Below are 17973 nucleotides of genomic sequence, written 5' to 3'. Positions count from 1 at the left end.
GAGTGAGTGCAAGCCCCCAGATCTGTGCACTGGATGACAGGAGACTGTCACTGCCATCTGGGACCAGCGGCAGCAGCAATCTTCTCAGGCACTGGGAGCTGGCTGCATGCAGTGTCAGTCCTAGGCAGCAGCCTCAGCCTCCTGTCATCTGGCACAGATCCAGGGGCTCACAACCCCAGAAAGAGTCCAGCACAGCCTGGCAGCCCTCCCAGGGCTGGGAGCCCTTGAATCTGCACCCCAGTGAGAGGAAGCTCAGCCTGCTTGTCCCACCCGGGACCGGCATCCCCCACTCGCCTCCGTCCAGCCCCAACCCCAGCCCCAGCCCCCCACATGACTCCAGCCCCCGGTCTGCAGCTTATCAGCACCAGCAGCCGTGCTCTTGGCCCCCTGCATGGTGGGTATCTGCCACCTTTGTCACAGCATGCTGCTGCTGCCCAGCTCTGAGCTGTCACTTGAGGCTGCGCACCAGTTGTGGGGACTGCTGGCCACACCAGCCTGGGTCCTATGCATATGAGCCCTGCACATCGCTTCTGTGCACAAGCAGCCTGAGCCTCCTCTCATCGGAGCACCAGATGACAGGACGCTCAGGCTGCCACCTGGTGCTGGGGAAGATTGCTGCTACCACTGGTCCCAGGTGGCAGTGACAGCCTCCTGTCATCCAGCACACACATCCAGAGGCTCGCAACCTTGGGAGGAGTCCAGCACAGCCCCACAGCCCTCCCAGGGATGCAAGCCCCTGGATGTGTGCACTGGATGACAGGAGGCTGCGGCTGCCGGCAAGTGTTAGGACTTTTGGCTTGATCACTTTGAAGTGCAGTTTCCCAGAAATCTCTACACCCATCTCCTTGAAACCTGGCAGGCTTCATGCCCTCAGAAGGGGCTACCACCCTTGCAATTTTCATCCAAATCAGGCAAGAATGACAACGTTTTAGGCATTGTCATGATTCCCCATGATAGCCTCTGGGCGAAACGGCGAAACACGTCTAAACAGCGAAAGTTTCAATGAAACAAAATGGGACAGTGCTTTGAAACGAAATGAAACAAAACACTGTTCCTTTGAAACATTGAACCAGACGTCAAAATTAAATGATGGTGTTTCGCACAGCCCTACTGCCCCTCCCCGGTGCCTTCTCACACAGAGGAAAAACCAAGGCAGTCTCAAGCAGACTCCGCATGGTCCTGCATCCTCCTCCCTTCCTGCGCTCTCCCAGCCACACAGGGGCTTGCAGAAGGGTCTTCCCAGGCTTGGAGTCTCCTCACAGGCAGCTCCTCTCTTGTCTTGCCCCAGCAGGGCTAAGGGAAGGGTGGGATAACGGATACAGTGTGGCCTCTCGCCGTGTAGTACTCTCAGCGCAGCCTCTGCTGCTACTTCTGCAAGGCTCTGCCAGGGGCTCTCAGGGGAGACGGCCATGGGGAAATCCTTTCCCTGGTCTCCAGCCTGTCTCTCACCCCCTCTCTGTCCTTTGTTTTCCCCACCGGGAAAACTGCTCCCCGCTTTTAACCAAGCCTCTCAGCCAATCACAGGCCAAGACTCTTTCCAGGCTTTTGCTAATGTGTCTCATTCAAATCCTGCTGGGTTCCATCACCCGTCCCACTTCCAAGGGGGCTACCTCCAAAACAGCTTCACTCACCCTCATGGCAAACGGTGTCCCTACTGGGACAAACTCTGTCTCTTTGCACTCTGCAGGGCAGCCCTTCCTAGTCCTTCAGGTGGGTCCATTTTTAATGCTGCTACATATATTTGTGTAGCTAAACAAACAAGTTATTTTTCTGGAAAATATATACTGGTTGATAGGATCTTTGATTCCTCACTTTTAATCAATAGAGTCTTTCACCATCCTATGTTGCTAATGTCGGACTCTGAACAATGGAGGGTTCTAAAGTGCATTATATCTGACTATGTATACCTTTTGAAGGCATGTCACACTGATGCTCTACTTCCCAGGAGTATATGGAACAAATGGTTGAACAAAACAAAAATATAAGCTAACAAGCAACTGTGTCAGGAGAAAAGAAGTGCTGGAAGAAAAAAAATCATAGTTTCAAATTGCCCCCTCTCTAGCACACCAAGCTGCCTTTTCCATAGTTATGAATGAACTGCCAGTTATCATACCCTATGAAAGTTTAAAATACTTCTTCCTGCCACAAACTGCCAGGGAAATTTGAGAGGAAGTTATATACCCTTTCATTCATTTTACTTCTCTCTCCACTATGCAAAATACTTCTTTGCAGGCAGATATGCTGCATATCCTCCCTACCACCGTTTTAAAGATATCTTTTTCAAAAGACAATTTAACTTCACTGGCCACAGGGTGAGAGAGGTGGATCATACAAAACCAAAAACACTAGTATATCTCCGCATGTAATTGAAAGCAATTACCTCTGGCTGTTTTTTTGTGCCAAATGTTGACTAAATACAGTGTGTTATGGCTTATTTGCAGCGGATGTTTTTAAGCAGCCTTACTCTTAAACCACTAAGCAAAAAGACCAAGACATCTGAAGTTAGCTGTCATGCCCCGCCACAAACATAAGACAGGTGACTTTACAACAGTAAGGCATATACTACCGCACCTCATTCCCATATCCAGATTAACACACGATGAAACAACATGAAGCTGCTTTACTGTTAAATTTAAATCACAGTCTTGCCATCTGATCCTCAATGACTGACCCATGCACTTGCTTAGAGTCCTATTGATTTCAAGGGACTTCTGCATGGATCTAATTTCAGGGAGTTAAAGTTAGCATATGCAAAACAAGGTACAATCCACAAATGACAAAATAACACTATAAACATTATACATTCACGATATTTTCAATGTTCAGTTACAGCTATAGCACTGTAAAGTTACTATAAAGTCATTGCAGCCTCCCATTCCAACCTCAGCCTCCCACACTTTCTCTTCCTCTAAGCAAGTGGACACCTAGTCTAACCAGAGGCTCTCTATGCCCATGCACTGCAGAAGACAATGGCACGTGGATCTAGAGTGTATAAATGAAAAGTTGAATTCTTCCCAGTTTGACCACTCCCAAGCAGGAGTGAAGATTATAAGGAACATCATCAAATAAAATAATTGCCTAAATTGATTTTACTTATTTCAGCGGAGCTCTGCCAGGTTACGTCTGAGAATCTGGTTCAATAATCACCACAGCATAAAAGCAGTGCAACTAGAAGGCAAATCAGACCTCTCAATACTTCTGTCCAAGCAGCCAATGTTTTCTTAAACTGAGAATTAACTTTGGTATGTTTAAAGAACACAAACTGGGGGTAAATTATACATTTTCTGTTGCTTAAAATGTAAACAAAGCTTTTGCCCAGCTACTCATTATCTCCTTGACCTTGCAAAGAAATTCACCCTTACAAAAGAATGTAACTCATTTCATTTTTCAAGTCAAAGACCAGGGTTATGATATTTCTGTTGTTACTGTTAGTATTTTAATCCATGTAAAATTCTCTACTGAAAAAAAATTAAGCTTGCATGAGCAGTCAGAAGTAGAGGCTGCTCATGTAACTGTAATCTTGTTCTGTGTGTACGTATTTTGATACTATCTTTAATGACATGACTCCATTTTTCTTCCTCCTCTGGTTCCTGACTTCACTCAGTGAATATCATGGGCGGTTAACAAGAGAGGTCTGTATAGTGAATACTGCTGTCCCCTGGAGGAGTATTACCTCATTTTCTGGAGAATTCGAGAGGAATATTTTTAACACTGATGGCTTTTGTGGATTTCCATCCCCTCCCCTCCACCCTCCACCATTTAACCTTCTTGTCAGCCTCAAGAGGGGCCTGAAAACACCTGGGATAAAACAGGCCCTCGTACCATTCAGTCAGTTTTGTTCAGCATGCCTGAAGATTCAAATGTTGTGACCTATTAGCTGAGTAAATGGAGGGCACTGATAGTAAAATCCAAAGTTTACAAGCATTTAAAAAGGTCCCTAAGGCCTGAAACAAAATGTAATAAACCAAGATCTGTGACTTTTTGAATTAATTGGTTACAGTCCTTTGTCAAGTATGGTTCAGCCATGAAGAGACAATCATGAGAACTTTTTAATAGGAGCTTAACCAATCCTTTGAAGATGAACTGAACATCCTAAGTTTAGTTGAATTAATCTAACAGATGCTGTTACAGTATTAGATCTTTCCACATGTCCAAGAACACTGTAGGTCAGCTCCCACCAGTTTCAATCACAGATACATTTAGGGTATATCATATACTATACTCAGTAAGGAGGTAGGGTTGTCTCTGGGGGAAGCTCTGCGCTCTGGTGCGGCGATTCTGCGCTGCTGCCGGCTTTACATCTGGCCACTTGGCACCCTCCCCCCGCCGCTGAATCCGCCACAGCTCCCTTGCTTCCAGGGGTAGCGCCCTGCACAGGCTGATTTGCCCTGGGCCCCATACCCTGCTCAGGTCATCTCTGTAAGAAGGAATCGTGTAAGCATTTTGGCTACCATTCCTCCTTGAGAGGGTGGATCAGTATCCCTGCTGGAGTCACATCTTAGCCTTGGCTTTGCTACTTCACTAAATACAGCACCAGAAGTGCGCAGCTATTTCATGACAACTATGCAACCATTCATGCATACTGACACTAATTTACATATACAGTGGTGATAATCCCTTGTACAGAAGGATGCAGGAACAGCTATATTAGCAAAATTGAATAAGAGCATGATTTGGTGGCAATCATCCTGTTCCTTCCTCAACCCTTTTCCCCTTGTACACATTTATTACCCTTATTCATCTAATTATATCTCTACTTAGGTGGCAACATGCACATGGGATAGAAGTCTTTTGCCTTCTATCCTATTTGTTCTGTAAAGCACCTTTGTGTGCTATTACAGAATAATACCAGTGGTACCAATTCTCTTGATACTATCACGGTTTTTGTGATGTTTGTGTTCCTTCAGACTCTGCAATGAAGAGACTGTCTGAAGCATCTCCGACAAATCTCTTCTTGAAAAACTAAAGCCCTTGGGATGGATCCCACTTACCTGATTAGGTCCCTACATGGACTTATATGCTGATCAAGTCCCCGGGGGGAAAAACCCAAAAGGTGGGTAAGTTTACTGCTTTTTTTGTGGATTACTTTTAAAGTGAAGGGGACAGCATGTTACAAAAGTAAGCCAAGTCAGTTTTTCAAGGACTTGGCTCAGGCTGGAACAGGATCATACAGGCACCTAATAGGTGGAAAGGGATTAGGCAGCTTGTGGGTCTGCAGATTGATCTTGAAGATATGAAAGGAGCTACCCTAAAAAAAAAATACCAATAATACCGCTTTAAAATATTTTTGAGAGACCTGACTCATGACTGTTTTTAAAATGTGTGGGGTTGGCAACACTTTGACACAAAACTATGTATTGTTTGTTTATGGTCAGAACTTCAGTAAATTTCCAATTGGCCTACTGAACGTTAGGGTAGCAAATCCAGGAAGCACCAATACTAGGATTTACTGACATTCCTGTAAGAGGAAGTGTTTGAGGTTTTATTTTGAGATTTAAAAGGATATTTATACTGCCTTATCAATGCACTGTGTTATTGCTAACATTCTTTTGATAACTGCTACAAACTGTCTTTGACCAGTTTAGTATTTTCTATCTATTCCATGTTGAGCACAGCAAAATAGAACTGTGCTAGACTTAAGTTACTAATTTTGGGTGTGTACAGAAGTGCTCCATGCACATTTTACAGTGCTGTAATTTATAGCACTTTTTATAGCACTATACAGTTACAACATCCTTAAACATGACAGAAGAGCAGTGTTTCATGTGGGCAAGAGGGGACTCTGAGAATCCATGCACTTTCTAGGCTAGGAGGCAGAAGGCCCTCCACATAGAAGCAGCTCTGGGCAGGCTTCAGCATACAGAAGTTAATTTAAAGTGCTATAGGTGGCTAAAGTGCTATAAACTACAGCACTTCAAATTTAATACCTCATTTAACAAGGGTTAATTTAAAGTGCTGTACTCATTTTTAAATGTGTTGTAAAGCTGTGCACTTCTGTTAGTCATGACAGTACAGCACTTTAAATGGCGAAAAAAGCAACTTCTGTACATACACTTTACATTTAGCCTTGTCCTATATTCTTTCCTCTTTTTTGCTTTCAGTGCCCTATCCAAAGTTGATTTAGCAAGAGACAAAAGGCTTTTTTAAAGAATTTATAGTCAAATGAAGCTGGCAGATGAACTAGATATTACAGTGTGAATGGAAGAGAAAAAGCCGGACTGAACTCAGTGCAGCCAGAGCTGCACCTGTTGTGCCGGAGCGAGCAACGCTGAAAGAACAAAGGGCACCACGGAAACCTCAGACTACCCCATAGCTGTGCAGATATTTCAAGCCCACCGCCAAGAATGCCGGAGGAGTGAAACTGGCTGCAGGAGGAAGATGAGTGGCAGCAGCATGAAGATGGAGAAGAGGCTCCGGGGGTCAGGGAGCAGGCTGTGTGCCTGTGTGGAAGCTCCAAGCTCCAATAAGCCAGGAGACACCTGTACTGAGCCCACCGCAGGAAAAGCAGTGGGAGATGGCAGAAGCTTCGTAGGGAGATGAGGCAGCCATGGGAGAAGTGGCTGCGCTCAATTAAGATTCTGGGTTTTCTTTTTTTTTTTCTTCTTCTTCATGTGGGTGTTACTTGGGGGGCAGCTAGCTAAGCTGGACCCTGACCCCTAGAACTAAAAAGGGGAAAGGATAGACTGCAAGCCACAGAAAAAATTAAAGATACTGATTGGATGCCAGGCATGAGCGTGTGGACGCCTATAACCTGGCAAGGCCAGAAAAAGGTCCATGTACCAGGGGCTCGGACCCAGCTAGGAGACATCAGTCCAGCACAGAAGCCCCAGGGCTGAAGGGATCCTCTGCAAGCTGGCAAGACAAAGCAAGCCCAACCTGGATTCCTTTATTTTCTTTATCCGTAGAGGATGGGCCCTGTGAGGAGAGGGGAGATGTCTGTACCCTCTGAGCCTGAGAGAACAGTAGTAGATAAACTCCACTGATAAGCTGCAGGGTCCCAAAGTTTAAAGAAACTTACCTGAGTTCAAAGTAAAAATCCTGAGTTCTTCTTTATTTTTTTTGACCACTACCCTCTGCCAGGGGATTGTGCGGAGCCAGTGGTCCATCTTAACAAGGGAAATGGGACTGAGATGACCACGAGCCTATAAAGCCAAAGAAAAAAGAAAGATGTAGCCTGTCAAGAACCATGGGTGAGACCGACGCTGCAACATCTGGGTGGCACATGGATGGGGTATAGGTGAGGTTGAAGCTCTAGAAGAAGGATCTAGCCTGTCACTTCCTTGGCCAGCCATGGCTAAACTAAATACCTCCTGATGAAAAACATCACCTAACATCAAGATGTGGTACATGAGAGTTGGGTAGCTTCACAGCAAGGCTAAAGCAAGTCCAAACAGGCACAGGACTGTCAGGCCCTGAAGTCCTATCCTATACTGCGCCAACGACATATAGTTACCATATTTCACGGTGTACAGGTTGACCCCGATTTTCCAATGTGAAAAGTTAATCTTTTCATAGGAACAGTATATAAGTCAGGGCTGGGTTCAGCACTCAGCTGGTGCGGCCCGATCCCCTGGAAGTGGCAATGCCTGGGCTGTGCCAGCCAAATGCCAAGCCTGGTGCTGCTCACAGGGTACAATGATACAGTGTATAAGTTGAGGTTGAATGTTAAGAGCTAAAGATTGCGTTTCAAACCATGACTTATACAGTGTGAAGTGTGGTAAATGCTTCTGAATTAAAATTGCATTTTGTGAATCAGGGGCACAGGAAGACAAAGTTTTATTGCTCCCCAACTGTGCAGGTTTTATTTTGACTAACTTATAAAATATTTCTAAAATGAAACACAATATCCCTTGTAGAACTCTTTACCCTGGGTGTTCTATAACAATCCAAGACCACTGGAAGGGGCAGTTTAGTTTGTAAAAATGTTTTTGTCTGCTTGTTTGCTAAATATTTCCCTAATTAATTGTTCCCCAAACATTCAGCTTTCACCAAAGAAAGCATATGTTCTCTCTGGAGAGGGTTTTTTGCAAGGTAATTTCTCTGAGGGACATATCTGTTTAGTCATTTATTTTGCAGAAATGGAGTGCAGTGCTTGGGAAGATTTCTTAATGAGGTGCTACCCATGGGTACTTTCCTCTCCTTCCCCACAACCAGCAGTGGGATGCAGGTCTACAAGAATATTGCCAGGTGTGGGGCAGACAATTTCCTTCTTACATTTCATTTGCTCTCATCATCAGTAGCTTATAACTGGTTCTTATTTAGCTGCTCAGTGCATTTGGACCACTCTGGAAAGGACAGCAGAGCACAGGTCTAACTTCATGTTGCCCTGCCCAGTGCAGCAAGCGGGGGAGCCGCAGCTGCTGCCACCACAGAGCAGCCCTGATGGGTGAGCCCAGAGGCAGTGCAGGGCCCAGGCTGGTTGCGGGGGCAGGTTACAAGCTGGTGCTGAGCATGGGAAAAGCGGCCCCTCACCCACCCGATGGCTGGCGCCCTGCACTGTGGATGCTCACAGCCCATGTGGCACTGCCTGTGCCTGCTCAGGACAGCCCCATGCGGGCTGCTAGTGGCTGCAGCAGAGAGGGGAGGGAAGGGGCCACTTTTCCCTGTGCTCAGCACCAGCTCATTCCCGGCTGGGGAGCAGAGGGTTGGGGCTGCACACTGCCCCCTGGCCTATACCGCAGGGCTGGGGGGGCACTGGCAGTAAGCGGGTGCATGGGACCCATACCAGTGTCTCAGAGCCAGCGCTGGCAGGGCCCAAACCAGGGCCTCTATGAAGCTGAGCCAGCTCCCCTCTCTCCCTACTGGTGCAGCCCAACCCAGCTCCACAGACCCCTGCCAGCCTGCGCCCCGTTCTGGGCCCCACCAGTGCTGGCCCTGAGACACTGGTCCCAAGACATTGGGACATTGGTCCCAAGATGGTGACCAGGGGACGGGGCACCTGTCAAGGGGTAGGGCTACCCATGTGGCCTGACAGCTTGCCAAAACTGGGTAAGCGGCCCTCCACCCAAAATAACTGCCCACCTCTGCTCTAAATTGTCAGTTTCAACTAGCTTGAACTAGGGTAAGACTTAAAAAATGCTTATATTCTAGGTTTCAGAAGCATGTGATATAAAAATATACAAAGACTTAAAGGATATAAATCCATAAGTATGGACCTGCCTCCCCCACTATGTCAGGGCTAACTTTCTCCCCCTCCAGCCTGCCTCCTTCTTCCTTAGCCACTATTCCCCCAAAGCCTTGGAGAATTAACAAGCTTTGCCACATGCTCTGGAGGTCAGGGTTCAAGTCAGTTCAACATTTTCTCATAATTTGGCATGCAACAAGAAAGCAAGCCCTAGTCCATTTCAGAAGGTTTTGTTTCTGAATCAACTGGCATTTTTTAGGAGAAAAAATAGGATACAACAAATAAGTGCAAGTCCCAGAAGCGGATTATCTATTCACACATATTTATGATAAAAAGCTGGTCTGTAGAGCGATTGGCACTTTGGAAGAAGGAAAATGCTCTTAATAAAAGGGCAGAGTTGAACCTCCAGTTCAAACAAGCAGCACCTCTTCTGTTCCAGGGGTAGGCACTAACGGGGAATACTAAACTGAACCCAGCTGAAACTAGTTTCGTTTCACTCTGTTTGGGGTCATAAACCATACAAGTGCCCTACACTTCCAGCAGAAACCACAAATCTACTGGAGTTCGCTCAGAAAATTCTGGACCCAGGTACTTCTGCCTGATTCCCATGTGGATGTTGCTGTAGGACAGAAATAGACAAACTGATTTGAAAGAGGACTGTAAAGTTTCTCTTTAACTATATCTATAGCTGGAAATGTTTTTAAGAGGGTCAAGGGATTTAGACACAGAGCTCTCACTGATTTTAATGGGAGCTGGGCATCTAGCTTCAGCCCTCCTTAAAAGGAATCTGAAAGATATGGCTCAATCTCCAACTCAACTTCAAATCTCAATTAGAAATTGTATTTGAAACTAAAACAAGAGTAGTGTTAATTTACTTGCCTCTCACTAGCAGGCAAGAAGGTCAACACTGCTCAGCAGCATCAGTAAATCAGAGATAATCCCCTTCTCAGGTATAACAATCCAGGATAACTGCATTAGCTTCAGCAGAGTTATACAGATATACACTGGCACAATTAAGAATATGGTCCAAAATATAGGTTCTGATCCTTTCTCCAGTAGCACCTGGAGGCCTCAGTCTAGGTCAGGGTCCTAACACAGTAGTGCATGCTCCAAATGCATATGATGCCAGGTCCTCTTTTGCAGGGAACGTATAGTCCAAGTTTAAATAGGGACATGTTATGCTTTGTTAATTCTGACGGGATAAACTGGCTCTAAGTCAGATGTACTAACATAACTCTCTTTCTGTACAATATTAACCTATCAAATGGGGTTAAAAGGCCTTCAACTCAGAGATCTTGGCTGCTGCCATTCCACAACAAACAAACAGGGACATTCATGCAAGGTTAATCCATACATTTCTCAAACAAGAGAAAAAGAATCAAATAAAAAACAAAGGATTTTGCGGTTGAAATTGCAAGGTTATGCAACATAAAGCACAAGACCTATTTGATTTCCTTTGATAGAGAAAGGGTGTTTAGTTCAATTGTCTTATGCTTACCAAGCCATTATTCTCCATGTGAAAGAAAGGGTTAGTTCTGGCATTGATTTTTGAGCATTTTGCTGTAAGCAAGATGATCTTTTTTTTGCCTGCTTTTGATAAAACAAGTGGAAGCAAAAAGGGAGGAAAAACAGTGTAATAAAAAGTGGGGGACAGTATGGCTTTTTACGTTGGTATGTTGCTCAGACCCTAGCTCACTTTTCTGGTCTGAAACATTACCTAGCATAAACTCCCTATTTTTCGCTGGTTATTTTCAGGCTCAGCAGACCGGATAACCTACTATTAGAAGTAGATGAAAGGACAAAGGGTGAGAGAAACATATAAAAAAAAATTTAGGAAAGCTAGAACTCCTGTTGAGATCCCTGCTGGTGATAATCAGGCATCTTCACTGGTATGCTGGTCTAGACTGGAGCTTACCAAAGGAGAGAATCCTTTGCCTGGAGCAGAGATCTACCAGCCTTTTTCCTGGTCCTTCTTTTTAAAGCTCTGACAGGGGTGGCAATCACAAGGGACTATGCCCTTCTTCAACAATGAGGCCTAATTTTGCAGTTCAATAATTTTGTTCCATTTTACAGGTTTCCCTCACTTTTTGCGGGTTCTGTATGTGCAAATTCATTCTTATGCAAAGATTCTTTTTATACCAAAAATTCATTATATGCAAGGTAAATTCACTCTTAGGCGATTAGTGTGGTAGAAGCCCGGAGCCAGCTGCTTTGTGCGGTGCACTGTGGGAGTGACGTGCACCAAAACATAGTCTTTTGTAGAGGTACACTGATACATCAGTTCAACATCAGATCACTACCGATATCAAGAAAAACATCTATATCAGATATTGGCCCAATGGGGCTGATAAATGCTTGTGCTGCATGCAGTTACAGCCCAGCACAGAGCTGGTAAGTCAGAAGGGAAGAGGTGTGGAGGGGCAGATTAACGCCCCCTTGGCAGGGGGCAGGGAAAGGTGCTGCCCAGTGGGGCACTGGAGAGGGGAAGGCGTGCAGGACAGAGGTATAGCTCATGGGGTGGGGGCAGCTCCCACTGCTGCTTGCACTGTGGGAGAGCAGGGGTAGTACCCCCAGATCTGCGTGGTGCAGGTTAGGCTGTAGCTGCGGGGTGGAGCCAAAGCCAGCACTGCACTGCTCTTCTTGGCAAGTGCTGGGCTCAGAGCAGGCTCTGGCGGCACTGGGAAGAGGCTGTAGCCACCCCAAATTTTGCTGCAGCTCTTCTCCCAGCCCCATGCCGCCAACTGGCATAGTCTTGGCTTTTCCCAGGATTTGGGTGGAGGTGGGGTGGTCAGCTGGGGCTGCGCCACGTGGCGGTGCAGATCTGGTAGTGGAAAAATTTGGAGTGGCTGCAGCCTCCTCCCAGTACCTCCAGAGCCCACTATGAGCCCAGCCCCCAGCAAGAAAAGCCCAGCACAGCACCAACTCCACCCCACAGGTGCAGCCCACCCTGCACCGCACAGATCCAGGGGCACATGCCCCCCCAACCCTGCCCTCCTGGGGTGCAAGCAGTGGTGGGAGCCACCCCTATCCTATGAGCCAAGCCTCTGTCCTGTGCCCCCGGCTGGGCAGTGCCTGCCCCTGACCCCTCCCTCAATGCAGGGGGCATTGATTTGCCTCTCATGCCCCTTCCCTCCCCTCTCCCCTTCCACCACACCAGACTTACCATCTGATGGCAGCTGTATTGGATATGAGATTCATATCAGCCAATATGCCTCCTTAAATACTGGATATCAGCATCGGCCCCCAAAATATCTATTGGTGCACCCCTAGTCTCCTGTGTGGATCTGTGCTCCTCGCTCGTTGCCTGTGACATGTGTTTCTATAGTTGCCATCCCCATTAGGGTAGTACCAGCCAATTGCCCATCAAGAATGATGGGGGGAGTAGGTGGGAACGGAGCCCCGTGTCCCCCCACCATCCAAGCCTGCTCCCCACTTCCCACCTGCTGCTTGGGGTCCAGGCCCACTCTGTCATAATGGCCAGATGTGGGGGGTGTGGCGGAGGACTGGGCCCAAGGATGGGGAGAAGCTGACCTGCCACACTGGTGGGCTAAGGGGAAGAGAGCAGACTGCTCCACACCCTCAGGCTTGCTCCCCCCTCCACCCGCATCAGGCCCAAGCCCCACTCCTCCCCTCCCCACTGCCATACTAGCCCATGTCAGGACTGCGGGCGGTGGCGATGGAAGGGGGGAGGGGCGGGCCGAGACCAGTGCCGGTGGCCTTGCCCGTCCCCACCGTGTGGCATCCTGACCCCACTCCCCCCCATGCCACCGCCACCACCTCCAAGGAGCAATGGGGAATGGGGGTGAGGCCAACTCCAGTGGCCTCACTTTCCCACTCCATTCTATCATCACCACTTCCAGGGAGTAGGGCAGGGGGGATGAAGCAAATAAAGCCTTATGGGCAGACAGATTAAGCCTTTTATAATATTAGAATTCATCACCACCCTGTGCTTGTGTATAGTGTCTGCTGTTGATGAGTACCAAAATTGTCTTGTAAAAGTGCTAGAAATGGGTCTGGGGGTCAGTACAGTCAAGGTCTTGGAATGTATCCCTATTTGTTACACTGTAAAGTGGGTTCCCTTTATGCAAAAATCAAGCTATGTGCCATTTTCACACATATACAGCATAAAGCAAGGGAAACCTGAACTCTCTTCTCATTTATTAGACAGGATTTTAAGAGTCCTGGGGCTGTACTAGTAGACGTAAGTGCTAGTCTTTATTTGCCTCTTCTGTCTGCATTCATTGTTACTGGTCATTGTAATATCTTTTGATCTCTCCTCTGCTTCCAACAGCTGAGCTCACAGTTATGGTAGATTTATAGACCTCGACTATTATAACAATATCCCTTTTTTTCAGCCAATTCTGATTAGCATCAAGTTCTCTGGAGTAGGTTGAAGTAGAAGTGTTTTAGCAGAAATACTACAAGGAGACCATACATTTGGCACCTAGGGAAGGCTGGCACTCATGAAGATTCTTTTAATTTTGCACTGCTGTGATACAAGAAAAGAAGTCCCTCAAACATGCCTGTTTTAGAGGTTATGGAGTACAACAAGTTTACAACTAAAAAACTCTGTGAAAGACAACAACAGATAGTGTCAAGATGGCCACACCTATACAGGGGTAAACAGGTTCCTTTTTCACAGGTTTGGGTTATTTGATCAGCTTAACCTAACAAGTCATAGCCGCTTGTTGCCAGGCTTTTGAATGGACAAATCAAGCCTGTTAAATCTGGAGGGATAATGGAAACCATTCTTGCATGCATTTAGTGAGCCAATCCCAGTAAGCAGCAGTAGGCAACCACCAGCTACAATGGTGGAAGATAAGGTACTTATATTCTTATCCAGTATGGAAGGGGAGTTGCCGCAGGATGTTATGGAAGCTGATAGTACAATTGAGTTCAAAAAGGGATTAGACAAGTTTATAGAGAATAGGTCTGTCAAGGGCTATTAAACACAACAGTTAGGGATTTAACCTATTGCTGGTTACAGGACACTGGAGTAGATGGACCTATGGTCTAACCCAGTATGTTCTATGAATAGAGGACAGTCCAAAGACATCGGAGATAATAAAAAACCACCAATCCTTTCCCATCCATGTGATGACAAAACAGGAGTGAACAGAAGAGGAATTCTAGTCCAAGTGTAGCAGGTAACTGAGCTCCTATCCACATCAGCAGGGCACAGGACCTTTTGGAATTCCCTTGTCAACAGACCTACGTTCAGCTTTGCTGTGATGGTATACAGCAGGCTGTTCTTCACCAAAGGTAGCCAACCTGCAGCACAGGTGCAACAAATGGCATGGGCAGCCACTCTGTGTGGCACATGGCAAATTGGGGAGCACAGTGGCAGACAGGACAGGGAACACCAGATCAGGCAGGGTCACACAGGGAAGGAAGCAGAAAAGAGAGCAACAGATCAGGTAAAGGAAAGCAATTGGAGTGGCATTCAGGAAGGGTCCAGGGCTAACTTGTGGCATGTCTGTCAAAAAGACTGGTCCCTGCTGTCAAAGTGTGGCACTAGAAAGGCTGGCATGTATACAGATTATATTTTGCCTTGTAAGCATAAAAGGTACCTTATACACGAGCAGGGAGGCTGCTCCAATGCACTGTAATTCCAGCGTGTCAGAACAGACTTGATTAATTGAGTCTGCTGGAGTGGGGCAATTACTGTGCTCCAGCAGCCTCCTGTGTCTCATGAATCAGCGTCCCCACACTTCAAACTAGTGGCAGGGGCACTTTATCTAAAGCTCTGATTAAAGTCTTCCCTCCCCTCCCATGCGCACACACTCCTGGAGCACACGTATAAACACCTGAAGTGAGGCTTCAAAAATTCAGTCATATACAGGCAAAGGGTGGGAAACAGGCTGGCATATCTGCTCTCAAATCTTAACAAAAAGGTAAAAAGCAGCAATGACTTCTTTATATACCCTCAGTCTTGAAACTAGCTCCCTTGCTCCAGCTGCCAAAATTCCAATTCAAATGTACGTTCTATATAGCTCAAACCTGAGAAGCTGCCACAGATCCAAAGACTAGAGGAGGAGCAGAAGAGACACTGGCAGTGTCTAGGGCTAAAGGAAAATCCTGTTATTGGATTTGTGACACAAGAGATACCCATACCTATGGCCCTTTCATTGATACCTAACATACACAAACTTCTGGCTACAAAACACAAAAAAAGCCTCCATCAAACTGAGCAATCCAAGCCCCTCCTTCTCTAGGATCCATGCTCCTTTAAGAAGAACAATACCAAAATATCAAGAGACATTCCCATGTCACACCCAGCAGAAACCCACTGCAGCAGCTGCCCTCTCATTTGCAACTGCTGATACACTGGCATTTCTGACCTTGCAAAACCATGGAAGAAATAACTGGGAACTCAAAACCAATACAAATTTTAAAGACGGCAAAAATGCCTGCCTTAGTACTCAGGGGAGAAATTTCAACCTAGAAATACACCATATGAACTAATGTCTGACAGTGGTTGGGAGGAGAGAGGGCAGGTAATCAAGACTATAGCAGAATTAGTTGGTGAAAAAAACCCCACAATTTTAAGATGGCGGGGGGGAGGCACAAGGAGTTGAAGGGGGGGAAAAATGTCACCAACATTCTTTACCTTACTAATTAGTCTTCGAAGCTAATCTATTTTCTTTCCTAATCTATTCTCTTTCCTAGCAGTGGTCCCTCCAGAACAGGAGAAAGATAAAGTTGCAGAACACTACAATAGAAGCTTGCATTGAAAGCATGAATACATTTGGAAAAAAATTATGCTCCAGTACTAACCACTCAAGATGCTCTGACAGTAGATTCTCACTAAACCGAATTTTGGAAAATGAACAGCACCACCATTTTAACTACTAGCCAGCCTAAGCAAGTTAAATCAAAACCCAAATCAAAAGGTAACATCAACCTTGCAAGACCTAAATATGTTGTATTTTAAAAGGTGCGTACATTTTCCAAATGCACATGTGGTTTCACTTTCCTCCATACCAATCTGTGTAAGGACTCCTTTCTTTAAGGCAAAAGATAGGCACCAATGAGCCACTCAAGGATAGACAAGCTGGTTGTGTACGCAAGGAAAGTTTTCAAGCTATGAAAGAACTGTTACATACTGACAGCAAGAATGATGTTAGAAGTATAACATCATCCCTTGAATGCTGTAGGCCAGTGCTTCCCAAACTTTTCCTCAGTATGACCCCATTTATGGCCCCATTTTCTCAGCATGGCCCCCCACCCCCACTCACTGATACTGTGACCCCATTTGGGGTCATGACCCACAGTTTGGGAACTGCTTTAGGCTATTTTTACAGCATGTATTACTTGTAGAAAAATGAACATGTTAAAACAGTGCTGAAGATTTCAGGAATTAGAGGATGTACAGCAAGGCTACATATCTGGTTCTAAACAAGAAAAATAATGCAAGCCTTTCATACTTAACCCTCTTAAATTGGCAGCCTTAGAACCCAGAGGGAAGGCACTGATCAGTTTACACCTGCGACTGATCAACATTAAATCCTTTCCTTCCTGTATATTTTATTTTCACTGTAGGACAGTAAAAGATCCAAAACCAACTTTCAACTCAGATTAATGGGACCATACCATTCATTTTTAATTAGAAGATGTTGACAAGACAGTTGCAAAGAAGGACTAACTATTAAGAGCACAGCTGTGTTCATTTTGTTTAAAAAAACTTGACCCTGCACTAAAACTACAAACCTTTACATTTTCTAGCTTTCATTTTGCCATAGTCTAAACTTTTTCTCACTATTGCATCAGTCACAAAGGAACGTGTTACTATCTTATTTTCTCCAGAAAAAAATCTTATACATGCAATTAAATGTTTCTGTACCATATGATCCTACAGCTTAGACCTAAGGATCCAGATTCAGCAAAGGACATCTCAGGCACCACCCAGGTAAAATTCTGTCTTTTAGATCCATCTACAATGCATGTGGGTAGAAGGGAGATAAGGGGAGGAGGGAGAGTTAGGTGTCTGAGACAGAGACTTAGGTAAGTCAAAGCAATGGGTGGGGGCTACCGCAGTCAATCAACAGACAGACTCTTCTTCAGCACTTCCTTAAATTCTGTGGCTCCCAGAGGCTTTTGTGACTGCATATAAATTCATCCCTCCACACCCAGCAGGGGTCACTACTTTCTTTGAATAAGAAAGCAATGGAGCTGCCCCCTGCCCTTAGCCAACAGTTCAGGAATTAGAGCACTTGCCTTGGATATGGGAGACTTAGATCCTGAGGGGATTTGAACCCATATGCACTGGCCCAGGAGAGTGACCCAAGTAGCAAGCCATGGGCTAGACTGCAATGAGATCATTCTCAACCCCCTTTTGTTGAAGCTTTAGCACTTTGTACAGAATACTTGAAAATTTACTTGAGCAAGGACAACTCTCTAGCCTAGGAGTACAAGCACCCACATAGGAAGAGAGCAGACCAACAGTCAGTCCACTCCCTATTCTGCAGTGCTCCCAGACAGCCTTTTCTTTTCAACAGCTTTTCTTTAAACAGCCTTCGGAGTTTGCCCTCCTCTCAAACTTTGGATGAGTACACACAGAGTACTGAGGGAAACAGTGAGAACACCTACCTGTGTAAATAATGCAATGCAATAAACTTCAGAGCTGTTATTAAGAGCACAGCTGTGTTCATTTTGATTTAAAAAACTTGACCCTGCACTAAAACTACAAACGTCATTGGGATAACAGAGACCTGGTGGGACTCCACCCATGACTGGACCACGGCTATAGAGGACTATACCCTGTACAGGAGGGATCGTGTTGACAAAAAGGGCGGGGGTGTAGCTCTCTATGTGAAGGAAAGCTACATGTCCCTGCAAGCTGATGTTGG

General features: G+C 45.8%; 1 protein-coding gene across 3 annotated transcripts in view; it reads right to left on the bottom strand.

The window, feature by feature from the left end:
- Positions 1-17973, bottom strand: part of ST3GAL6 (ST3 beta-galactoside alpha-2,3-sialyltransferase 6) — a 67782-nt gene that overhangs the window by 38312 nt on the left and 11497 nt on the right. Inside the window, exon 2 of one of the 3 annotated variants that reach the window (XM_019548849.1) lies at positions 7019-7142. The exons of the other annotated variants lie outside the window; for them this stretch is intronic. Coding sequence (XP_019404394.1) covers positions 7019-7106 — 88 coding nt within the window. The 5' untranslated portion in view covers positions 7107-7142. The remainder of the gene's footprint in view (positions 1-7018; positions 7143-17973) is intronic. 3 annotated transcript variants of the gene reach the window in all.

This window comes from Crocodylus porosus, unplaced genomic scaffold (genome assembly GCF_001723895.1).
Source record: "Crocodylus porosus isolate Cpor-Errol unplaced genomic scaffold, CroPor_comp1, whole genome shotgun sequence".
NCBI classification, from domain to species: Eukaryota; Metazoa; Chordata; order Crocodylia; family Crocodylidae; genus Crocodylus; species Crocodylus porosus.
This window is presented reverse-complemented; position numbering and strand designations above follow the sequence as displayed.